The following is a 26787-nucleotide window of genomic DNA, read 5'->3' as shown; positions in this document are numbered from 1 at the left end:
CTGCTGGCAAGGCCTGGAAGATGGGAACAAAGGAGTTTCTGCTGAGATCACAAAGCCAGAAGCTGCCACTCCAAGGAGAGCTGACTCAACCACTTTGGATTTGAGCTGTCACTCCAAAGAGAGCTAACTTGACCACTTTGGACTTATTTATAAGTTTGCATTGCCATTGGAAAGTTATTCACAGTCACCATCGTCATCAACTGAACAGCAACACATGACGACCCACCACTACTGAAGATCAACAACTGAACTACAAACCATGCTGGACCCATGGTGGTGACTATCTCTCTCTTGCTTCCTACAAAGACTCCTTGCTTTTATTTCCTATCTTTTCTATCACTTGTCTTTCCTTCCCCATCTCCCTAAATGACTAGGATTTGTAATAAACTGGTTGGGCTAACATTTGACCCGTTGTGTCTTAATCTCACCACTGGGTATATATATATTAAAAGAACCTCCTCTCCCTCCTATAAATTGGAGCAAGACAGAAGACTCAATTTTAAACACACACAGCTTGTCCCTCATGAGTAAATAAAAATATAATCAAGATTAACCTTAACAGCAAATTGGACCTTTTACTCTTGGAAATAATTAGAAGACCACCAATATGGTTGTTATTTTAGTATGGTTTCCATAGAATCTCTGTTAGCACAGAGGGTGGTGGGTAGGTGCATAATAGTTATTGTTAACTATCAGTAAGTCTTTTACTGTGTTTCTTTCACATTGTAGATGCAAGAGAAAGAATGCGTTAAGACATATATTAAAAATTTAAGATGCTTGAATAATTACTGTCTAAACCTGCATAAAAATTGTAAAATTTTTGTTGTTTTGTTTTAAGGAAGCTGTAAATAACAGGAAGAATCTTACAGCCTAAAGCCAGATGTATTGCTTGCACAAGATGCAGCAGTGCAGTCTTATCTGATGAACATGATTGAGCTGGGGAGAAATAATGAGGAAAATGAGCTCTGGTTCTTAATGGCTCCAGGAAACATTTTCCGATTTATACCGGAGAGATGTTTGTCTAAGAACTCCTCATGCTAGGGCACCCTTGGGTAGGCTATAAAGGTTGGGCAGATATTAAAATGTAATTGATACAATAAAGCTTAAACAGATTATGTCTGCTCTTAATTATAACCTTAATTCATTTTTAAAATAATTTTGTAACAATTTCATCTCTATAAGTCATGATTTTTAAATAAATGTATTAATTTACCTTTCAGTCTTGCCTAATGATAAAGATGATGTTCTAGCCTGATATTTGCCGGGCCACAATGCTCCCTTGGACGCTATGTGTTAGCCAGAGCAATCTGGCAGATTTTCAAGGTGTTTACTATGCAATGAGAGATACAACTTAAACTTTGGAGATGCAGCAGTAGCTGTAAAAACACCGAATGCTTATGGATTAGAGATCTTTTACTGCAAATTGTAGCTTAAGCCTCTGGCAAATAATGAGAGAGTGGACACAGAGCTCGACATCTTAGCATGTCTCTGAAAAACGAAGAGCCTTTCTGTAACATGAAGGCTTTTGTTCATCACTGAAAAAATGCACAGCTAATGGGGGTGTCTATTTCAAAAAAGTGTTCTGTAGCTGAGGATTTCCTCTACCAAATAGTATTATTGCACTCTTGCATTTTTCAAAGAAATAAATAAGAGGTGTTACTTCTGGATCAGCCTATGTATATTATGTAAATATGCATGAGAAAAAAGCCAGTTTGATTCACAAGGTTTTCATGAAAACATTTTTCTGTTTCACTACAGGGAGGTTATCGCTCTAGTTTGTTTTTGAATTTCAACTTCAAAGAATCCTAAAAAACTAATCTGAAATTCAGTCAAGGCTTGCCTTGTTTCAGGTCAAAAAATCAGGATAATTTTAAATTCCCTGACCAAAGCAAAATCAATTCACTGACAAAAACCTTCAATATCACAGAATTACACTGTTTGTTTAAGTTCAGCAAAACTCAAGTTCTAGAAAATCATAAGGTACAGAATTAAGACATCCATTAATACAGACTTGACTCCAAAATTATTGAGGAATACCCTGTTATATATGCAGCAGAAACACTGGAAACACTGAGAAAAGAATTACATTTCTGCAGAGTATAAATATAAGATTATGCTAATAAACAAATGGTTTTAAGTAAAGTAATACTGAACTGACACTCGTAGTGCTATGTCTACTTGAACAGTATCCAACTCCATAGAGTAGAGTCATGATATCTGCTTAATTTTATAGCTTTTTCACACAACTTATAATCCTGTCAAAATTACTTTCAGTTATTTTTATACCTTATCATTCCAACTTCCTTTCTCCTCCAGCATCTGGTTTGTACTACTTGACTTGTATTATCACAGACATCAGAAATCTCATAAGAAAATGAAAGGTAACACCATACAGATTCAAGTACAGATACGCACTGTGCAAGTAGGAAAGGACAGATTGGGTCAGTATCAGTGTAGCAGAGATGAGGCCCCAAATCTCAGGATAAGCTAACTACAACCTTTAGCAAACTTCAACTTATTCCCTTATTATTTGCAGCTCTAATACTTAGAACATAGTTGGAATACATATATATTTTTAATTTACTGATAACTATCGCTTGCTCTGTAAGGGGGGCAGAGTAAAGGTTCTGTAGGTCTATACTTCAACACTGTATTTTTGCTTTTCACTGATTTTGATGCCCTTGAATTGGAACTCCAGAAAGTCATAAGACTTCACATATTCTGATAGGACATCCACCGGATAACTTTCCGCTCACTCCATTTTCATGGGAAAGAAGACTTCTAAAACTATAGCAATACAAGTTAAAAACTAAAATGAGGTTCTTGGAATATAAACAAAACAAAAAAACAGCCATCTAAGTTGGAACTTCAGCTGAATTAAAAAGTTATTAAAAAGTTAAAAGGTTGAAAAATGCATCTCTGAATGACATGGATAATGTAATTCCATATGCTTTATCCATCCTATAACTAAATACAGGACAATAGACTCCAAATTCCCCTTCTGGCACTGCAGTAAAGGGCAGCAGTGCCCTTTACTTGTCTTATTACAGTTTATCCGTAAAATGCAGGTGAGAATCCTATTAAGGGAAATGCTCACGGCTCCATTAGTTTCTTTCCTTTTTAATGGCTGTGATTTAAGAAGTCATATCATCCATTCATCCTTGTTGCTTTTCTTTGTGATTCAAGAAGGAAAGTTAGACTTCTTAAGTTATATGTTAAGAAGTCATCTACCCTCCCAAAAAGGAGCAGAGCAAGTCATCAGTAGGAAGGAGAGCCAAAATGATAGCCTGCAAGGCTGTCCAAGGTCCAGGCACCAGTAACTGGGAAGACAACGATCTAAGGCCAAATACACAGTGGGCTGCCTGAGCCCAGTCACTGGAGGAATCCACCATGTGTTCCAATCTTTCTCACGTGTCACCCCTAGTGAATCTCCATGCTGCTCAGCCATTGCTGCTGTATGAAAATGAGTGCTCTATGACTTGTGCAGGTTGTCACATACACATATGTGGTGCACCGGTGCTGTGTGTGCATGCCCCTACTGGGAATGTATGCAGCTGCAGGAATCTTGTCTCTGTCAGGCTGTTAGATTCAGCATGACACATTTTCCTTAACAGATTAAACTTGTTTTCAGACACTTGCTAGATAAAATATAATTAATTAAATAAGCTTCCACCCCCTACATTTCTACAGTTAAACATCTTAACAGCCTATCATTTGCTTAGGAAGCATATTTTTTCAGATGTCTATACTAGAACAGTAAAAACTCCATAAACATAATTCTTCCAGAAAGAAACATATGCAGTTTTTTATTTGTTTTATCAAAATACTACCTCATTCTGAATTCTTTCCCAAGAGTAAATATGCCATCATTATGCATGTTTACTCTTGGTAGGAAAAGTGTTGCCCATGAAATTTCTCCTCAAGCATTGGTACTTCAAGTATCTCCCTTTAGTAAACATTTATTTGCCATTTAACTCTTTCAATTTCACTAGTTCAGTTGCCAGATCATGAAGGATTGTGGCACTTCATATATATGTATTCATAGTTATATAAAATACATTACTCCCACACTAATGCAATATTTCAAAACAGAATAAATTTTTGTTGGAACTCAGACACTTGTGAATTATAACCATTATTCTCATTGCTTTTTTTTTCTTTCTTTCTTTTTTGGTTAAGAATGAAATAATCTTATTCTATCTTTCTAACATATTACACTGTTGTTGCTAAAGATGATTATATTAATTTATATCTTTATCTACACGATAAAGTAGAAATTCAAATTTTCAACTGTTCAGAGGCATCTTTATGGTCTCTTTAATATTAAGAGGCAACTTGCTAAAGAAAGAAAAGAGTAAGGATTGGATATATTTCCTGCATCGTCCAGGTATTTTATAACGCTTTACTTGGCAGATGAATATTCTGCTTTTAGTATATAATGGAAGGAACAGAAGACATAAGTGAATCTGCATATGCTTCAGAACCTGTTACAAGAGCAACTACAGGTTTTTCTTTCTGTGCTTTCATATCATATAACATAAGTGGAGCTCATAATAAATATTCTTACTTGCAAAACAACACAACATAGTGGATAGCATGATTCTAGAACAGCTGAAAACTAGTACATAAACATGCTTCATGATTAGCAACCAGAAACTGTCTCTCACAGTGGTCAGCAGTTCCCTGCAACAGCCTAGGTAATAATCACTGCGTCCATATGAAATTGAGAAGATATTTCTTCAGGATATTCAGCTAAGACAGCTGTGCTAATTTAGTCCCATGCATGGTACAGAATAGTGCTATATAAATGCAGCCCTAGGGACACAAGGTGGAACATGTTTAATTGAACTTTTTCTTACAAAACAAACAAACAAACAAACAAAACAAATAAAAAACAACAACAACAAAAATCAGGTTACAGAATCTTTAGCAAGCAGAGAGGAAGACTGAGTTTTTAATTTCAACTAAAATACATCAGTGCTTTCGACACTCAGTTACAGTTTTGAAATTGTAAGATAGCTTACAGTTATGACAAGTTGTCCCGCTGTACCCAGTTCCATCACAAGTGCACTTGAAGCTGTCCCATGTCTGGGTGCATTTGCCATCATGTTCACAGTAATTGGGCATACACCTGTCAGGATAAGATACAAAGAGAGAAGAACAACTAAATGAGCACCAAGATTTACACGTGGCTAAACTGGGAGCTGCACAAACATTATATCATGTCATTGCCTGATAATTAATCCTTGTTATTTCATGCATAACAACAGAATTGTATCCAAACACACAAGTGTACAACAGATGATTAATCTGTAGCTCTTGCATTAAAAAAAAAGAAAAGAAAAAAAAAGAAAAGGTAATAAAGGTGGAATGCAATCACTCATCATGAATTAAGTTTCTAAGCTAAACATGGCTGGTGCTTAGCTGTCAAAACAAAAAAAACATCACATGGCACATTTCCTTCTGCTGTACCGGTAGTGTCATGTTTCATGGACTACAGCCCCATGAATAACTGAAAGTTAAGGAAGCAATGCCAGTGATTTTCTATTGATTCTTCTGTTGCCAGAAATGTGATAAAGCAAGGCAGATTGCCTGCTGGTTAGTAAGGAACTTACTAATGCTGCATTACTAAAATGAGGTGGTATAGTCTTCAGTATTAATGGTACAATTGGTTTTTCTTCATGGCAAGTGTTACTCTCCTTTATCCTATCCATCTGGACATGGACAGTGGGATTGAGTGCACCCTCACCAAGTTTGCAGGCAATCAAGCTGAGTGGTGCCGCTGACATGCTAGAGGGAAGGGATACTATCCAGAGGGACCTGGACAGGCTTGAGAGGTAGGCCCACGCCAACCTCATGAAGGCCAGAAGTGCAAGGTCCTACACCTGGGTCAGGGCAATCCCAAGCACAGATACAGGCTGGGCAGAGAGTGGCTTGAGAGCAGCCCAGAGGAGAAGGATTTGGTAGTGTCAATTGACAAAAGATTCAACATGAGCCTTTAACGTGCACTTGCAGCCCAGAAGGCCAACTGTATCGTGGGTTGCATCAAGAGAAGTGTGATCAGCAGGTCAAGGGAGTTGATTCTGCCCCTCTACTCTGCTCTCATGAAATCCCACGTGGAATACTGTATCCAGTTCTAAAGCCACCTATGCAAGAAGGATGTGGAGTTGTGGGAGCAGGGCCAGAGTAGGGCCACAAAGATCATCAAAGGGCTACAGCACATTCCCTACGCAGGGGCAGGCTGAGAGAGCTGAGGCTCTTGAGCCTGCAGAAGAGAAGGCTCTGAGGAGACCTTATAGCAGTGAAGGTGGCCTATAGGAAAGCTGGGGAGGGACTTTGCATAACAGCATGTAGCAACAGGATGAGGAGAAGTGTTTTTAAATGGGTTTAAATGATTTAGACTCTTCATTTGCTAAACTGACAAGGACATATAGATAAAGATCCCTGAGTCACAAACTGGAATTTGACTCAGACCAACCACAAATCAATGAGATGGAGACAGCATGTACAAGTGGATTATTTATTTTACAGTGTTCTCTCTGAACTGAACCACATGCTCACAAAACTTAATGACCTGTGTGTATTGTTCATTAGTAGCAATGTAAAATGCATATTCATTTATAACCTTCTTCCCTTTACCTATGCACATCTCTCATCTTCTTAATTTGTGAGATTTTGCGATACCAAGATTTTAATTTATATTTGCTCAGCGTTTGTCACAGTGGAATTTCCTCCCTCTCTTCATTGAAGTCAACAGGGTCAATAGCAAAAATGAATAGTAACAAAGAAATGAAAGACCTTTTTACACTTCACTACTCTCCTCTAAATCATCACTGAGTACATTTATATTGCTTGGTAAAACTTACACTTTTTTTTTTTTTTTTTTACTGTGATGATTCTCCCACCTCTAAGCAGCAGCACGCTTAGCTAAAATTTCATATAGAAAATATTAAGCATGGTTTCAAATGACGTATTCCCATTGTTCTTTTTGTATGTCTGTATGGGAACTGTTGAATCACAGCCTGAACCTCTGTTTGACCACCTGAGGCAAGCACTAAGTCAGCTGCAGGGGCACGGGTGAACACAATTTCACCTGAGTGATCGGAAGGGGTGGAGCCTGGCTCCACCTCTCCTAGATCCCATTTAAGGGCTGACTTCCAAGGAGGAAAGATCTCTATCTGGAGATCACTCCTCTTAGAGTCCTTCTGTGAACCCAGGAAATAGGTAAGCTCCTTATTTCATTACTCCTTTGTAAATGCAATAATCTCTCTGGTCATATACCTATTTACCTTATGATCTGTATACCTGTTTGCCATACATATGTCCTCAGTGTATACCTCTATTTTATACTTTTATAGAAGCCTTGTAACATTTTTATAAACTACATTTTAATGAATGTTTTAGATGTTTAAGACAACAAAGGAAGTACACTCCAACAAATCAGGTACTGTGCACTAGTGTGATCACAACTCTGTGATAAATACACAAATACAATGCTTAACTCACAACCTATTTAATCAATTTTAAATTTGCTAAAAACAGATACCTAAAGTAATAACTCATTTATTACCTAGAACTTGTGAAATTAACTGTTTTGATGCCAGAAGGTGTACTGTTGAAGCAGTAACTAGGTGCAAATATATGTGTGTGTGATCATGCATAAACATACAGACAAATTTCTCCCCGTCCAAGAATGATGAGCCTCCCCAAATAATTTTGCAGCTCTAATACTTAGAACATAGTTGGAATATATATATATTTTTAATTTACTGATAACTATCGCTTGCTCTGTAAGGGGGGCAGAGTAAAGGTTCTGTAGGTCTATACTTCAACATTGTGTTTTTGCTTTTCACTGATTTTGATGCCCTTGAATTGGAACTCCAGAAAGTCATAAGACTTCACATATTCTGATAGGACATCCACCGGATAACTTTCCGCTCACTCCATTTTCATGGGAAAGAAGACTTCTAAAACTATAGCAATACAAGTTAAAAACTAAAATGAGGTTCTTGGAATATAAACAAAACAAAAAACAGCCATCTAAGTTGGAACTTCAGCTGAATTAAAAAGTTATTAAAAAGTTAAAAGGTTGAAAAATGCATCTCTGAATGACATGGATAATGTAATTCCATATGCTTTATCCATCCTATAACTAAATACAGGACAATAGACTCCAAATTCCCCTTCTGGCACTGCAGTAAAGGGCAGCAGTGCCCTTTACTTGTCTTATTACAGTTTATCCGTAAAATGCAGGTGAGAATCCTATTAAGGGAAATGCTCACGGCTCCATTAGTTTCTTTCCTTTTTAATGGCTGTGATTTAAGAAGTCATATCATCCATTCATCCTTGTTGCTTTTCTTTGTGATTCAAGAAGGAAAGTTAGACTTCTTAAGTTATATGTTAAGAAGTCATCTACCCTCCCAAAAAGGAGCAGAGCAAGTCATCAGTAGGAAGGAGAGCCAAAACGATAGCCTGCAAGGCTGTCCAAGGTCCAGGCACCAGTAACTGGGAAGACAACGATCTAAGGCCAAATACACAGTGGGCTGCCTGAGCCCAGTCACTGGAGGAATCCACCATGCTTGTGTAGTATACAGACAATTCCCCTTCCCCCCAAGAATGATGACAATTTCAGGCTTTTGAAAATGGAGAGTGCTTTCAAAAAAAAAAAACCACAAAGCATTCATGTGAACTGCAAAACTGTTTTTAAGGACAATTTAACAATGAGGATGAAACAGTTTTAGTAATATATATTTGACTATAAAATTATAACATGATCCTGGTATGCTTTTTTTTTTAATCACAGAGCATTGCTGGGAACCCATTATTCTACCTAGGTATCCTTGTGATTTCCCTATAGAAAAATTTATAGACTATAATATGAGTGTAATTTAGTAGCTCTTTATTCTGCTTTTCAAGCAGTCCAATTTCAGCACTATAATAAGTAATTTGGTTCATTAGAAACTTTGATTTTTCAAGGTTCTAGACTTCATTTATAAAATCTTACTCCAGAAATTCAGCACACAAAGATTAAGACATAAAAGGAATGAATAGCAGTGTACATCCAGCACAGGTTGTTACAAAGCTCTTGCAGCTGGCTTACCACTTCATATTCCATCAGAATAAGGATAGGCTGGAAGATAGTGTTAAAAAATATATTTTAAATGTTAGTGGAAAAACAAGTCCCTACACAATATTTTGCTTTAGCTCTTCAGAAAACTTGGGAGAGCTTCATACTTCCTTGAAACGGTGTTAATCCAGTTTTGATTAATACAATACATTGAGCAAATGTTGGAAAACATCTTAATCCTTGAAATATGTATTTTGAAATGTTCTTAATAAATACCAACTTTTTTCAATTAAACATTTTTTATTTTGATATATATGTTAAAATATACTGTATGCTTGATGCTCTACTCAACCAAGAAATAACATCTTCCAACTTTATTTCAAAATGAAAGCATTTTCTGAGGGCGCATTGGGTTGTTGTGGTTGAGTGGTACAGTACTGAAGAAAATGTTTGAAGCTATGTAGCTTTGATAGCTGCACTAATAGTTGATATTTGAAGCCTGCTCAAAGCAGTACAATAAAAATAAACTGCAATATAAACTGCCATTCCTCATATATTCCATGTGTCTTTGTGTATAATTAAAACAGATGGTCAATGCATCAATGTAAATAAGGTGATTTCTCAAAAGTCATTCAGGGGGCTGCACCTCAAGAATAAATGGAATTATTCTATTCAGTATTTGCTAAAGCCTGGGGTTCATTTGGCGAGGAATTATAAGAGGATAGCTCTGCGTAGTAACATAGAATATTCACTCTGTAAAGACAGGTGGTATAAAGAGATTTGGATCATATCAGATTGAACTAACATTTAGGATGGGTTGTACTTCTGCAACATTGTTTAAAGCAGAGGTGATCAATCTGAAAAAAGAATGTGAAAATAAGACATCCTGGCAGAGGCTATAAACTCTTAGAACAGCAAATTCCGTAAAAGTATCAGGTGTTCTAATACTCTTAACACCAGTCATTTAAGAGATATAATACCTGGATGTATGAAATCACTGATGTTGCTAGCATGATGCAGTAGAACCAAGTAATTCCCATGTCAGGGTACTTGCACTTTCATACCAGTGCAAAGGATCTTTTTGTCTGTGTTTCTATGTAATGTGATTTTATTTAAATGAAAGTGTTTTGACTATTTCAATGGATATTTACCAAGGTCTTCTCTTTACCTTTCAGTTACAGACATTGTGCCATATGTAAATAAAAAGAACGAACCATGGTTACTGTTACAGAAAGGGTTAGTCTTTTCACTGCTTAACTATTTACAGTAACAGCTATTTTTTTTAAACAGTATTCCTTATTAGAAGAAATTTGTGTGCTAAGGTCAATACTTGTAAGACAAAATGCCTTATTCATAGGTATCGGACATCACTTGCACAGGTATTATAAAAATACAGTCTTAATTTCCTTAGAGATTTTTCTCAGTAGGCACCAATGCAAGCAGAATGAAATACAAATCATCACTACTTCCATTTCAATATAAAATGGATACAAAACCAAACAGTGATGTAATATGAAGTAGTTAACAGTGTATATTACTAAGATGTCAAGACAAGATAAGTGATAATGAAATATGGTCATAATATGACAATATGGCTATTACAATGAAAGGCTTATTGAAATCTTAAAATGATGCTTGGTTATTCCCCTTTCAGTAGAAGAGTATTCCTTTTGTCTTTTGCTCACTATTAAAGCTAACATTTAGCAGAATGGATAGGAAACACTTCTAGCTTCTTATCCTGAAGCACACAGGCTGTCCATCTCATTAATGGCTTTACTCACATCCACCTTTTCTTTTTCTCCCCCAAATTTTCTTGAACTAGATCTCACACCTTAACTTCAACTCAGTGTAGTCCCTGCTACTTCATATCCCTTTTCTACAACAAATTTAAAGGAAATACTGAAACAACATTCTCCTGTGATTAAGGCTTTTTTTTACAGAATGTTACTAACATCTAGAGCTTTATAGCTCTTTTTTCCTTCATAGAACTGTAGAATCTCAGGGTATCCTAAATTGAAAAGACTACTTAAGAATCACTGAATCCAATTCATGGCTCCACACGGGACCACCCAAAATGCAAACCCTACATTTGAGAGTGTTGTCCAAACACTTCTTGAACTCCAGCAGCTTGAGGCTGTGACCACTGCCCTTAGGACCCATACGTGATCATCCTCTGTTGAAGAACCTTTCCTTAATACCCAACCTGATCGTCCCCTCTGTGGCACTGCCTCAGGTTCTAGGATTATCTACTTCCATCTATTTGTAGTAGATACAGTAGGAATGAGCAATGCAAAAAAAAAAAAAAAAAGAAAAAGATTATCTCAGGTTTTCAGTCATCTCTTTGCTGACCTGTAGTTACAAAATAATAAACACTGCTGCAAAAGCTCTCAATGCCCATAATTTCCAGACAGGTACCACAGGAATGCATATACTACCTTTTCTTCCTTCCTCATTTACTGTCCTAACATACACCACTAGAAAACTTAAGCCTATTAGAGATAACCACAGTGTTTTGGCTCTGTATCTTCAGTATCGTTTCTAGTTGTGCTCAAGTGGTTTTTTGTTTGTTTTTCATTTTTATTTTCTACTGACTTCATTTTGAGTCTTGATTTCAAAATATACTGCTCTATTCCCATTCCCTTGTTTCTGAACTCAAACTGTTTTCTGCTAATCAGTCTTCTAGTTAGAGTCCTGGTCAACATTGAAAATAACAACTGTATTTAGAAGCTTGGTATGTTGCTCCAGATCTGCCATTATCATCAGATACATATCTTTTTTTCTACCCTTTACTATGAACATTCCAAAGTAAACAAAGGAATCTAAAACAATATCCTAAAAATATTTATTAATGAGTATGGCACTGAATGCTGGTATTTACTAGTTGTCCTCAGAAATATATAATTCCTTCATTTCTTCTAATGAAAGAAGTAGTGTAGCAATTGGGCAGATCAATGTGATGGGAAGAATGGCATGATAGAAAGGTGCTATAAGGGAAGGGAAAAAGATTGCTTACCTGTATCAGAAAATTTCAGGTTTGCAGAGGAAAGCTGTACTAAGGAAGAATCTCCAGAAAGAAAGCCTTCCCCAGTGGCAGTCAACCCTTAAATGGTGTCCAAGAGAGGTGAAGCCAGGCTCCACCCCTTCTGGTCACATAGGTGAATTGCCTTCACCTGTGCTCCTAGGGCTGACCTGGTCCTTTCCTCAGGAGATCAATCAGTGGTTCAGGACATGACTCAACAATTCCCATACACCCCACCCCTTCATGGTGTGAACCAAAGATTGAATCAGCTGGAAGGTTAGCTTTCCCTAATACAGGGATCCAACACACCATGATACATATAACTGCCTGTTGCAATGCAGGTTGACATAAGCTAAGATAACTGAAGATTGGTTTGTGTCTGAAGTTCATATTCTCTCATGGGTCATAGCTCAGTGGTGTCACTGGAGGCATGCAGTTGTTTGGTGCAGGTCCATCTTATGTTCCATCAGTCCCACATAGGCCATCACCAGGTGTGTTTGATCACCCAGTGACACTGGAACATTTCAGTGGCATTTTGCTCCTTCCAGTGATCCTAGAGACTTAAAAATTCACGGGAAGTAGTATAGATGTTTCAGGGATACCAGGAGGGGAAGGTCTGCCCTCCAGGGCAAGATACAGGCTATATTCATATCCTGGGTCAACACTTCAGCTTGTACTGGGGCATGCCCTGGCTGCCTGTACCACAGCTTTTGGCCAGATATCTGGAGCTGCATAGCTATATCAGGCACCAAAGGGGAAGTCCTGATCTGCCCCAGGGACATGATGAGGGTCCCCTTAGCAGTAAAGACCAGAGTGTTGACTACAATGTCAGTAGGCCATGTACCTATTACTGAAGGGACTACCAAGCCTGCCACCTCCAATAATCTCCCACAGAATGCAAGGAGGCCACATCACTTTGGTCCTACCTGCACCTTCCAAGGCCATTTTATTCTATGGGTACCTGGTTCTAGATTCTCAGGGGCAGGGAGCTGAAGGTCATTTTCACCACCAATTTGGGGTCTTATTTGATTATTGGTGCCTGTAATTTGGATCCTAAGCAGGGAGGCCCATGTTGTCTGTAGCATTTTCAGGGCACTGGGTCTGCTGTCTCTAGGCCTTTCATTCAGGTCCTGCAGGGTTTCATAGAGTCTCTTCATCCACCCCTGTAGGAGAATGAGAGTGTATCTTCATGGCAGCTTTAAGAATACAATTCTAACATTCAATAAGGCCTGCCCCTGTCAGACAGTATGGCAGGTGGAGTCTCCATTCAATGTTGTTGTTTTCTTCTGTCCAGTTTTGTATTATAGCACCAGTAAAATGGGTCCCTTGGTCCTTCTTGATGACTTGAGGTGCCCTGTAGGCAGCCATCAGCTTGGAAAGTGCCTTCAAGATCCAGGTGAGGGGACTTCCTCAGAACCAAGAAAGGCAAAAGAAAAAACCAAGAGACATGGAGAGGAGAGAGATGAAGAGGAAATCTCTATTAATGTTTGTTGACCTCTGAAGATGACTGAAATCCAAAGGTCAAGAAACAAGTTTACACGGTGTCCGAATGAAACTCTTGTCACCTGGTTGTGTCGCTGTTGGGATGGCAGGGCCAGTAGCTTGTCTCTAGATGGTAACAAAGCCCGCCAACTAGGAGACATTTCCAGAGACAAATCTATTGACAGGGGAATTAGTAGATGTTTGGATGGAGCTGCAACCCTCTGGGAATGAATGTTAATAGCTGTGAGGGAAAGGTATCCCTACAAAGACAGTCTGAAGCCTGTGATGAAAACGTGGGATACAATTGAAAAAGGTATCCAGTATTTGAGGTAAATAGCCATGGTGGAAATGTTGTACAACTCTAATTTTGCTCCTAATGGTCTATGCCAAAACCATGACAGATTCCTACTTTTTCTAGTTCCTGCACCACTCTTGAGATTTCCTCTCCCCCCCGCCCAGGTCTATACTGTTTACTATTAGTAATCCAATGCAGATCTGGCAGGCAAATAGGCTCATGTTTCACATGGCCCCTTAATATTGCCTGCACCACACAGATACTAATACATCTCTTTCTCAGTCTGAACTCTCCCTCGGCCATCTGGAGAGTCCAGATGCCATAGTATATCTACACCCAGTATATACTCTGGGACTGGGGCAATAGACATCTTATACTCACAGGGTGGGAGATGCCCAACCCCTACCTTCAGTCATGTCTGGGTCACAGGGATGGTCTGTTCCACAAATCCACTAATCATCACCTCATCTCTATGGAATTTACTTGGATTACAATAAGTAACTGAAGAGTCCACACCTGTGTCTACGAAGACCATCACTATCTGTACGTTGTTCTGGGACCAAAAAATTGTCAGCTCAACAAAGAGCCTCCAGTCTCCTCTGGAGGCCCTAGTTACGGGGGACTGGCATCCCCTGTCACACAAGTAACTGTGCAATTGCCAATTCTTTTTCCTCAGGTGGCTCAGACACAGTGGCCAGAGTCACTTGAGGAGGTATTTTCCTTTTGTTGGGAGCTAGGAAATCTTCCAAGTTCTATGTTCTCATTGGTACTTGTTCAACAATTCTTACTCCTGCTTTTTTGGGGGTGTTCTGAAATTTTTGATTTTCCTCCAGCTGCCTCCATAGCTGGAGGAGGACATGATTGGGCTGGTGATCAATTTTTGCAAATTGAATCCCAGGCTGGATTAAGTCATTAAACATCTGTTTTTGGATACCCATATGGGTCCTGATTGAGGACTCTGGGGTGGGTCTCCTAGTTTTAGTTACAGGGAAAACCTCTGTCCCTTCTAATTTCTGGAAATTGCGCCTGGTTCAAATGCAAACCTTTTCCCCCTGCATCAGCCACCAATTAGGCAGCTTGTTGGATAACGGCCTCCAAGGATACTAAAGGGTTTAGTATAGATACTAGGGTGGCATATGGGTATGGAGGAGCTTGGTGTATAATATGAGGACCCTCATCCCTGCTGAAAATTTAATCAGATCTATACTCTCAAAAGAATTGTCATAAATTGCCTCCTTCATTCCCAATTCTTTAATATCATTTTTAGTTCCTTCATTTAAGTCCACAGACCAGTTTTCATTGGGACATTGCTTTTATTTGGCCATGTGATTCTACATGCTGCCATTATCCTTAAATTAATGAATAGTTTTCCTCATTATGTATCACAGTTGCATACAGTCTTTTTCTGAGGGCCAGCTGTGGGGTAGTGGATGCAAGTTTAGAAATCCTGGGTCCATTAATAACTACACTTTTGGTCCCCATGTCCCATAATCTCAAGAGCCAAGCTGGTATGTTCTCTTGAGGTTTTTGCTTAAATCATTGTTATAGATTCATGAGTTTGGTGGCTGTGTACAGGTGTGCCATCACACGTAACATGAATGTGGGCAGGGGACCACTCCTCGGATGACAGCCCCATTGGTCTATCTTGGATTTTCTTCATTTTTTGAGTTATTACTGGTCATATTTCCTGAGGATCTGAGGTTCCCAGATAAGATTGGGGGTGAATTTCCAACCTTTCCACCACGCTGACATTGCACCTGGCTCTTATGCAATCTGTCTCCCCTAAGTCTGCCACTGACTGGGTGGCCTGTAATGCTATGGCCACTAGGGAGTTCATTATAGACATCAAGATGCCATACTGATGGGGTGGTACACGTTGCAGGATGAGGTCCCTCATTCCTGCTGAAAATTTTACAAGGTCTGAGCTTTCAAAGGAATAATTGTAAATTGCTTCCTTCATGCCCAGTTCCCTAATGTAATTCTGTAAATCTTCCATGGATGACCATAGGCCCATATTTAAGGGTATATCACTTTTATTTGGCCTCATTACACAGCATGCAGATATTAACCATTGAGTTAAAGAATGTTTTTTCTTATTATGCTGAACTGTAGCATATAACCTTTGTTTGAGGGCTGAGTGGATAATGATAGATGTGAATCATGAAATTTCTAGCTGCAGGGGAATTGCCAGGTGGCAGCCTGAAACTAAGCAATCACCAGAGTGACCAGAAGGGGTGGAGCCTGGATCCACTCCTCTTCACACTCATTTAAGGGTTAGCAGCATCTCTCTGGTCACAGAGTGTACTTCTCTTGAGTTGGTGGTGGTTTCTGAAATGGATGAACTAATTTTCCTTCTTTGTTATCTGCTGTTGTTTTGAAGCACTTGTATCCCATTAGAAAGCACAGTCATTGGCTTCTTTTGCCATATACTGGTCCATTTGCCATTATACTTTTGGCCCTCATACCCCATAGTTTGAGCAGCCAGGCTGGGGTACTTTTCCTTGGCTTCTGTCGGAAGCACTACGGTACATCCGTTAGTTCAGCTGCTCTACTGGAGCAAGCTGTAACATGCATAGTGGTTTGAGGAGGAAGCTGATCTTCCAGTGGTACCCTCCCCAGTGGCCTTTCTTTTGTCTTCTCAATTTTTTGCATGACTATACGATGGATTTTTAGAGGGTCCAGTTCTATAGGAGACCCCAGTCCAGACTTGTTAAAATTCTTTTTCAAAATTGTTAGGGCTATGAGGGTCTAATCTCTTGGGGTTCCCTTTGCTTGCAATGAGCAAGATCTTGACTTGAGGTATAGGGCCAGTTTGGATAGTTTTACCTGTAAGTATAGCAAGCTTATGCTCAGGCTGTTTGACTCAGTTATGCAGTAAACTACTTTCCTCCTTGAGATTTTGTTCTGATATATTTAGATGGTTTAATGCCATTAACAGAAGCCATGCCACAGTAGAGGTAGTGAGCAGTCTCTCCCTGTTAGTCATAATACACTTTCCTAGGCCCTCAAATTAAGCAGCTATATGGGGTGAAGAGCTAACAGTGTTTCTCCCATCTCTCATTGGGCCCCATTCTTCTACAACAGAGGCTAGCTTGTGCCACAGAGAGTCTAGGAATTCCAGGGTGTGTTTGGGTAGCTCTTTTTCCAGGGGGACAGACTTCCTCCATCCTTCTACACCTTTCAGGGAAGCCATAATTCTTCCTTTTCAAGAGACCTGAAAAAGAAATATCTTTAGGAGGTCAGTTCCTAGCTCACTGGAAGTGTTGAGCAAGTGAAGGCTCAGGAGTGAGAGGAAGGACTTCTTCTTCTTCTTCTTTTTTTTTTTTTTTTTTTTTTTTGACCTTGCTGCTTGGTAACTTCAATAAATTCTCATTAGTTCTTGTACTATGAGACTGATGTCAAATCATTCCCAGTTCCAGTTTACTGAATATTCTTTCTATGGAGTTGTATTGTACCATTATCCTTTAGTTGTTTTTGCCAAGATCCTATTATCCCCTCCTTGTTCTTTGATATGAGATACAAATGAATGCATTGTAAATTAAAAGATGGGGTGCTATGGATATCCATACTGGCAAAATATTTCTTTCAAAAACATTTCTTCTTATTTTGTTCTATTACAGTGTTTAGTATCCAGCTTGCCTTTTTGGTTCTTCTTAATACAGAGCTCAAAGTTTTCCAAAGAACTTTTCAGTGAGAGAATAGCTAGTTTGTTAACTTTGTTCTATTAGCATAGAGCTGTTGAGGTTTACTTTTTGTTTTTGTTTGAAATTCCAGGAGTCATTCGAATATCTTCCCTCACTTACAAAATAAGCTCCCACGGTCTAAATCAAGCAATTTTTACAGACAATTTTCAAGGAGGCCCTCTTGACAATATGTTGTAATTAGACCTGTTGCAGAGAAATCACAAATCACTTTGCAGTTTCATATTGAAGGAGAAGTGGGCCATCCAGGCCTGGATAGGAGATAACAGTTATTGCTTGAACTTAGTTATTTGGAAATTCAAGAGAACAGTAGTTCAGATATTGCATTGAGAATATAAACTCAGCTGACAAAGAGGTCTGCTATTTGACCACCAGAAGATACCCCAGGATCCCACAGTATTCTTTTAAGTATTTTCACTGTTGTTTCTTTGTTTGTTTTCCCCTCATGGGACATATGTGTTTGTTTGTTTGTTTGTTTCTATGGCTGTTTGATCTGTTAGTTTCTATGCTTCTGCCCAATTCTGGAAGGAACTTCAAATTTCAAGGAAAATACAATGGTAACTGTGTAACATTCTGTTATTTTTCTTGTTCGTTAAACAGAAAGATGACATGAGATCATTTAGAAAATCTTTTGGTCAGAAGGAACAGTGCTGTCCTCTAAAATGGAAGACAGTTATAAACATTAGTGTTATCAAAATTTCCCAGCCAATTTTTAACTAAAGAGACTGCGTTCTAGTTAACACATAGTGGAAAACAATATCCCAGCAACACTGCAGATCTGAGTCGAAGAGTGTGGAATCTAGAGGTGATGCTGTCTATTGTCCTGGTATTACTTCCCATATTACCATTCAAATCACATTGTACCTAACAAGTATCCTTCCATCAAAGGAAAAGAGAATCCTTCATAATGATGGAAACTAGGCATCCATAAGGACTATGCTAAGTAGTCCTCTGGCAACCAGTTACAAAAAGGTGGAGCTGGGTGGATGATTGGTTGTGTAGGCATGCATGCTGATAGCTTCCTCATTCAGCTTCACCCACAGAAAATCACTTACAGGTAGGGAGGTGATTTTTTTTACCACACCTGAACCTGAGAATCAGTTTCTCTTCCACATGCAGAGCTGCAGATGTTACCAATACCTGTAAATTCTAATTTCCTATTGATTCCCCAATCTGAATTAATTGTCCTCCAGGAAAGAAGTTATTTGAATTTGCTGCTCTGTACAAGGTCCTGTGTTACAACAGTTCTGAGCTGTCACCGTTGTAGTCCCATTGCATTATAACTTCTTCTACAACAACAAATAAAAGATAGTATCTTAATATAATTGTATTTGTATGGTGTGTATTAAGCATCTTGTTTCTTTTGAAAGTCTAGAAATTAATGTAAAAATAGAAATGGAATGCAGTTACATGAAAAACTTTTGCATGAGATCCCCATTAAATTCCCAAACCTTCCTTTACTCTCTTATCCTTAATCTAGCAAAGATTGCAGATGGGCTATAAGTGATACTGTCTTAGAATACTTATCTATTTACGTTCATTATACTCTACGCAGCATGCTCAAGAGTAATGGTCTCAAAGTTTTCCAAAGCAGATAGTAGCCAGGTGAGCTCAGTATCTTCTCACTGAAAGATGGAAAGAGACCTGATTTTTTTTTTTTTTTGTACTGAGATACTCTTATCACTATACATAAAAATGGTAGATTCCCTTATGGTGATATACGCCCCTACAAATAAGATCTATATATTCCCATCAAAAGCTAACTATATTTATAATATTCCAAGATCCTAGGGTTAGGAAAAAAAAAAAAAAAAAGTGGACAGAGGAAGGAGTGTGTGCAGCTGATAGAGAGCTTGAAATTTATGACAGCCATTATAAGAGTATCTTCAAATGATAGGAAATTATTCTGGATCTACTAATTTGTTGAAGGCAAATCTAATCTTCTAGGCTTAAACCAGAAGTTAAGTCATAGAAACTTCTATTCAGATATATTTTGTTGAAATACAAATCAGGATATGTGCAGAAACAATCCACTAGAAAATGGAGATGAGAGAAATCTCACCCATTCAGGGAGAGATTAGAAATGTTTGCACAGTCAGCATCCATAAGGCATGTGTCAGGACCAAATGGGCTAATTAGACCCTGGAAATTCATGTCCTTTCTCTCTCTAGTGTCCACAACTTTTTGCTACAGACTTTAACAGAGGCCTTTTGCATTCTGATATTAACAACCTGGACATCATCACCTTATGTGACACCAAGCTGTGGGGTATTGTTGACACACCAGAGGGATGGGATGCCATCCAGAGGGACCTAGACAAACCTGAGCAGTTGGCCCAGAACGCAAGATTTTGCACCTGGGTTGAGGCAACTCCCATTACCAGTACAAACTGGAGGATGAAAGGATTGAGAGCAACTCTGCTGAAAAAGACCTGAGGGTAATGGTCAATGGCAAACTGGACATGAGCCAGAAGAGTGCCCTTGCAGCCCAGAAAGCCAACCCTATCCTGGGCTGCATCAAAAGATGTGCAACCAGCAGGTTGAGGATTGGTGACCTTGTCCCTTTACTCTGTGCTGGTGAGGCATCTGGAGTACCTGGAGTACTGCTTCCAGATGCAGAGTCCTCAGGAGAGACACAGACCTGTTGCAGTGCATCCAGAGAAAGGCCACAGAAATGATCCATGGAACACCTCCTCTATGAGGACAGGCTGAGAGAGCTGGGACTTTTCAGCCTGGAGAAGAAAAGGATGCAGGGTGATCTGTTAGCAGTCTTCCAGTATCTAAAGGGGGACTACAGGAAAGAAGAGGGCAGACCCTTTAGCAGGGTCTGTAGTCATAGAACAAGGGGAAATGGCTTCACGCCCAGGGAAGGTAGATTTAGGTTAGATATAAGGAAAAATATCTCTTACAGTAAGAGTGGTGAGGTACTGGAACATAGTGATGTGGTGGGTGCCCTGTCCCTGGGGACTTTTAAGGCGAGGCTGGATCAGGTCCTGGGCAACCTGATCTATCTGCAGTGTCCCTGTTCACTGCAGGTGAGTTGGACTAGATGGTCCTCAGAGGTCCCTTCCAACTCTAAGGATTTGATAACTATTTTTTTAAATCAATGTCTAGGAAATGGTATTATCCCAGATTTACCAAGACATAACACGCATGAGATTGGATCTGATTCTCTTCAGAAACTTTTTTTTATGCCTTTGGCGGACTGAAAAGGCATACGGAATGTATAGAACTCTCTGTGGTCTCATTCTTTAGGATGAGATTGGTGCTTGGTGTCATGTTTGTTGATCACCATTCTATTCCTCCAGGTTATTCCTTTGCCTTCACTGTGCATCATGAGTGTTTGCTGGTTAGAGAATGTAGTCATGCTGAAATGGATAACTACTCATACATACAAAGGGCTGTATGGAAAATTATAGCGGATGTATGGCTCAGATTATGGAAGCATAAGAAGAACCTCACTCATACTAAGTGTGACAAAGGAGGCGTTGTCTGGAATATTACACTGGCGCCCCTCAGAAAACAGTGGGGAATAGACATATTTTAAAAACTTAATTTGAATGTTTTCACCCAGGACAACTTCACAGAGAGACCCACATGACCAGGCTACTGCAGCAATATCACTGGAATCATTGGGCATCTGTGCCTTATGAACCTGTTCATAGTCATAGAAGGATATAACGGTTCTATGATTTTTGGTTACCGGTATTCCACATCATAACATCATGCAGTGCACTGGGAGTTAAAGAGTTAATGCTCCAGTTCCAGGCACCTGTCCAGAAGAGAAGAAGAACTACATTCCTCAGAAGACTGTTCACTGTTCTGTTATCATTCCTGCTCAGGAGGAACACATATAAGGCCTTGGTAGGTCACCTGATGTCCCTCTTTTCAATTGTCAGGCTCTCTTGCCGTTGCTCATCTCAACTGCACGCCATTAGTGTAAGGCCTTCAGCTTTTTTGGACACTCCTTCTCTCACTATATTTGATTTATTAGCTTCAATTCTAATTATATTGTATTATAATGTGTTATCTTGCATTCCAATACCATATATAGTAAATTAGTTTATTCTGCCTTAGATCGTTGCTGCTGTTTTTTTTGTTTGTTTGTTTGTTTGTTTGTTTTGTTTTTTTTGGTTTTTTTTTGCTTTTAATTATTTTGGGGTCCCCTGTTTCCCCTTTCTGGAGGCACGGATCTGCAAATACCTCCACCCTAGTCATAGAACTGGGCCGAACCAGCCCTTAAATCATCAACAAAGGAAATAATCTGAATTTTATTAGAACAGTATATTTAGGAACCAATGTGAGATTCTTTGATCCCATGTACACTGTAAATTTTGTTGTGACTATTGTGCTGTAGCAAGATGCCAGAATATGGCAGACATTAAAATGTAATAAGATACTAAGATCACAAATTCTGACAGCTTAAGAAGGGGTCAGAATGAGACACTGACATTTTTAAGCATATGTTCACTTTTCACTCTCAAAATGTTCAAGATAAAATTGTGATACTTACTTCTGCTGGCTGCTCATGATCTTGTGGTATTTCTTTTTTTTCTTTTTTTTTTTTCTTGTGAGGATAGCATAATTAAGCTGTGTGTTCTAACTGCAGTAATTCTTATCTGTGATTTTTATTTCACTATGTTCCTTTCAATTGTCTTCAGCACTTCTTGTTTTAATTTTCTTTATCTGCAGTTTTCTTTGCAGGCAAAATTAATCCTGTTTCCCTGGCTTCACAATACTGCCAGTATTTGACATCACTTACTGCATTGTTTCCATTCAGTGACATCCAGCTCAGAGTCTTAGTATAAACAATGTATGTTATCTTGTGTTCCAGTTAGGTAAGCCCAGAATTCTCAAGTGACCATATGACAAACTGATCTATTGGAGATTCTGGCTCACATAAGGCTCATATATTTTAAATTCTGTTAACTTGGAAGATCCGGCTCTGATTGACTCCCAGGGTAAAAATAAAATTATTTAAAAAAACCTTTTTGCCTATCTATGAGGAAATAATTACAAGTCTTTGTATGTTTTAAGATTTTAAAATGCATACTTGAATTTTTTGATGTAAATAAACAAGAGCAATATGAAAGAATTCTTTAAGTGCATAACAACTAAAAGGAAACTGGTGAAAACTTCAGCCTCCTGCTGAATCAAGCAGGAAAATTGGTGACATCCAAAAGGTATTGGATGTCTTCTTTGCCTCAGTCTTGCCCAGTAAAACTGATCATTAGAAATTCAAAGAACCTCAGATCAGAGGGAAGATCTGAAGCAAGAAATAGTTAATCTGTTTCTGATGCAAGCCAGGATGCCATTGGTCTTCTTGGCCACCTGGGCACATTGCTGGCTCATGTTCAGTCGAGCATCAATCAATACCCCCAGGTCCATTTCCTCTACACAGTCTTCCAGCTACTCTGCCCCAAGCCTGTAGCATTGTCTGGGGTTGTTGTGGCCAAAGTGCAAGACCTGACATTTGGTTTTGTTGAATCTCATCCCATTCGCTTCAGCCCAGCTATCCAGTCTAACCATATTCCATCTATCAAGTCAAATATCTTGGGCCCAGATTGGTTGGGCATGAATAGTCCAGTTCTGAGTGGCTGTAGTGAAATTCCAAGGTCACAGCCTGAACCAATGGGTGGGCTACGCGTGAGCGTGTGGGTGCCTGGAGTGGGGGGGGGGGGGGGGGGGGTCTGGAGCCACCCCTTCCATCTCTGCAGTACTTCCTGTGCAATCCAAGTCTGCTTTTCCCCCATACTTCTCTCCAGCAGCGTGATGATACAAATGGGGGAGGGTCACATTCTTCAACTTTTCCCTTTCTCCAAACTGTTACCCGGAGGGGTGAGTTAATTTCTTGTTGATATCTTTTCCTATAGTGCCTATTTCTCAAATAAAGACTCTGTCATTGCCTTCATTTGTTCTACAGTTGCCCACTGTGCAATCCAAAGAGTGAGCCCCCAGTAGACTGCCCAGCTATTCGTGCAGATGTTCAATACACTATCACCTGCTTTTTGAGTCATAATCATCTGCACACTGCTCATAATTCCACCCACTGGCTACTTTGTCAATCCCCTTCTTCAAAACAGATCATCTTGGTTGAGGGATGATACACAACTACATGTCATTTACTTGCATTTCCTCTGCTGGGCCCATGTGTGTACCATGCATCCGCTGCAATTGAATATTTTTCCTCTTGTACAGGACTCTTCTCTGGTGGAGTGACAGAAACCTCCTGGGACACATCACTGGTATGTCACTGGGCCAATAATTTTCTGCAGTTCTTTTTTCAGTGGCAAAGAGAAGAAATAGTAGCTCTGTCACAGACAGGCAACCCAGTGTGCCTCCGTTTGGACTTGGGCCACTCCTGTCTTAGTCATACAGGCCAGGTCTTTCACCCACCCCTGGGATAGGCAACACTGTTTTTACTATTACCTCTGCTGTTTGCATTATTGATTCTACAGCCTGCAATACAGAATAGGTAGCCAATAACTCCTTCTCAGTTATACTGTATCTCTCTTCTTCCCCATGCCATATCTGATAAAACAAACAAACAAACAAACAAACAAACAAAAAAATCAAGGTCTGAACAGAATCCTGGCACTGCCACGGCCCTCAACCAAACCCTTCCTGAGTCACCTGTACAACTACTTCAGCAGGGAGAGTGAGATCAAATTTGCTAATTGCTGAATTTGCCTGTTGGGTTGGCATCTGAACAGTGGCTCCCTAAACAGACCACATTACACACAATGACGTGCCCGTACACAGCTGCTGATCTCACGGATTTGTTATAATTTAAGCAAAGACCACAAGAGAGCATGTCAGCTTGGCTGTTGAGATTATGGGATGTGGGTGCCGAAAGTGTGGTTATTAATGGGCCTGAGATCTCCAAACTAGCATCCATTACCACACATCTGGCTGTCAGACAGAGGCTATATGCAGCTGTGATACATAATGATGAAAACCATTCCCTAATTCAATGGTTAATGGTGGCATATAGACTCACATGGCACAACAAAAGTGTTGTTCTGATAAATACGGGTCTATGGACCTCCATGGAGGAACTTCAAAATTATATTAGAGAATTAGGAGTGAAGGAGGCAATAGATGATGATGCCTTTGAGAGTCCAGACTTGGTGAAGTTTTCAGCAGGGATGAGGGATTTGATATTACAACAAGCTGCTTCCCACTAGTATTGGATGCTGGTGTCCATAATGAACCCCTTAGTCACCTTGGAGGCCATTATCCAACAGGCTGTCCAATTGGTGCCTGATCTAGGGGAGACAGAGTGACTTTGGACCAGGCGCGATATCCAAACATCAGAAGGAATGGAGGTCCTCCCTGTAACTAAAACCAGGAGACCCACCTCATGGACTGCTCAGTTGGGACCCATACAGGTATCCTGAAAACAAATGTTTAACGACTTATCTGGGCTGGGGTTCAATTGGTGAAAATTTATTGCCAGCCCGATCATGTCCTCCTCCAGCTATGAAGGCAGTTGAAGGACAATCAAAAATTTCAAAATTGCCCCAAAAAACATGGGGTGAGAACTATTGACAAACTACCAACAACAATGTGGAACTTGGAAGGTTTCCTAGTTCCCAGTAAAAGGAAAATCCTCCTCAAGTAAGCTGGGCCACTATGCCTGAGCCACCTGAGGAAAAAGAAGTGGCAATTGCATAGTTACTTGTGTGATAGGGGATGCCGGTCCCCCTGTAACTAGGGCTTCCGGCTAGGACTGGAGGCCCTATGTTGAGCTGACAATTTTTTGGTCCTGAGAGAATATACAAAGGGTTATGGCATTGGTTGGCACAGGTGTGGAAACATCAATAATTTATGGAGATCAAACTAAATTCAGTGGGGATAGAGTGATGATCCATGGCTTTGGGGAACAGACATTCCAGTTACCCAAATGTGGCTGAAATTGGGGCTTGGGCATTTCCCGCCCTGGGAATATAAATCATCTGTTACCCCAGTCCCAGAGTACATCTTGGGCATGAATGCTTTATGGGGTCTGGTTCTTGAGACAACTGTGCGAGAGTTCAGACTGACAGAGATGAATTAGTGTCCAGGCAGTACAGGCAATATTGAGAGCCCATGTGAAGCATGAGCCTATTAGCCTTCTGGAACCATGCCGAATTACTAATGTGAGACAGTATAGACTCCTGGGGGAGTAAGATGAGATAGCAAGGACTGTGCAGGAATTAGAAAAAGTTGGCATTATAAGACCTGCACATAGCCCATATAATTCCCCCATATGGCCAATGCGAAAGTCAAATGGAACATGGAGAAAGACAGTAGATTATACAGAATTTAAATAAGGTCACACTGCTTGTTCATGCAGCCATAACCAATATTACCTCCTTAATGGACAGATTGACTAGGTAGGTAGAAACCTACCATTGGGTCCTAGACTTGGCAAATGCATTCTTCAGTATTCCAATTGCTGAAGAATCGCAAGACCAGTTTGTGTTTACATGGGGAGAAAGGCAGGGGACCTTTCAGGTCCTGCCGCAGGGGTACATGCATTCACCAACATATTGCCATAACCTAGTGGTGTGTGGACTGGCAAACTGGGGAAAACATAATAATGTTAGCTGTATCACTATACTGATGATCTCCTGTTGACATATGACTCACTGGAGGCAGTAGGACAACCAGCAGATTCACTAACTATTGATCTGCAAGAAAGAGGATAGGCTATAAATCCTCAGAAGGTGCAAGGTCCGGGCCTGTCCGTGGAATTCCTGGGGGTAGTTTGGTCAGGGAAGACCAAAGTACTACCCAGTCATGTAATAGATAAGGTTCAGGCATTCCCAACACCAAAGCAGATGCAGGAGTTTTTAGGTATACTGGGATACTGGCACTCCTTTATACCTCATTTAGCACAACAGCTGAAGCACGTGGCTGGAAAGCTGCCTGATGAAAAGGGACCTTGGTGTACTGATGGACAGTCAGCTGAATATGAGCCAGCAGTGTGCCCAGGTGGCCAAGAAAGCCAATGGTATCCTGGCTTGTATCAGAAACTGTGAGATGAACAGGACTAGGGAAGAAATTCTGCCCCTGTACTTGGTATTGGTGAGGCCTCACCTCGAGTACTGTGTTCAGTTTTGGGTACCTTAGTACAGAAATGACATTGAGGTGCTGGAGCAGGTCCAAGGAAGAGCAACAAGGCTTGTGAAGGACTTGGAGAATATGCCCCATGAGGAGAGACTGAAGGAACTGGGGCT

General features: G+C 39.8%; 1 protein-coding gene across 4 annotated transcripts in view; it reads right to left on the bottom strand.

Annotated features, from left to right (window-relative positions):
* Window positions 1–26787, bottom strand: part of CNTNAP2 (contactin associated protein 2) — a 909905-nt gene that overhangs the window by 306614 nt on the left and 576504 nt on the right. For all 4 annotated transcript variants that reach the window (XM_025147595.3, XM_025147597.3, XM_025147596.3 and 1 more), the window contains one exon: window positions 5025–5131. In XM_025147595.3, coding sequence (XP_025003363.2) covers window positions 5025–5131 — 107 coding nt within the window. The remainder of the gene's footprint in view (window positions 1–5024; window positions 5132–26787) is intronic.

Source organism: Gallus gallus, chromosome 2, assembly GCF_016699485.2.
Source record: "Gallus gallus isolate bGalGal1 chromosome 2, bGalGal1.mat.broiler.GRCg7b, whole genome shotgun sequence".
NCBI lineage: Eukaryota > Metazoa > Chordata > Aves > Galliformes > Phasianidae > Gallus > Gallus gallus.
The sequence above is the reverse complement of the archived record's forward strand: the minus strand, read 5'-3'. Positions and strand labels throughout refer to the sequence as shown.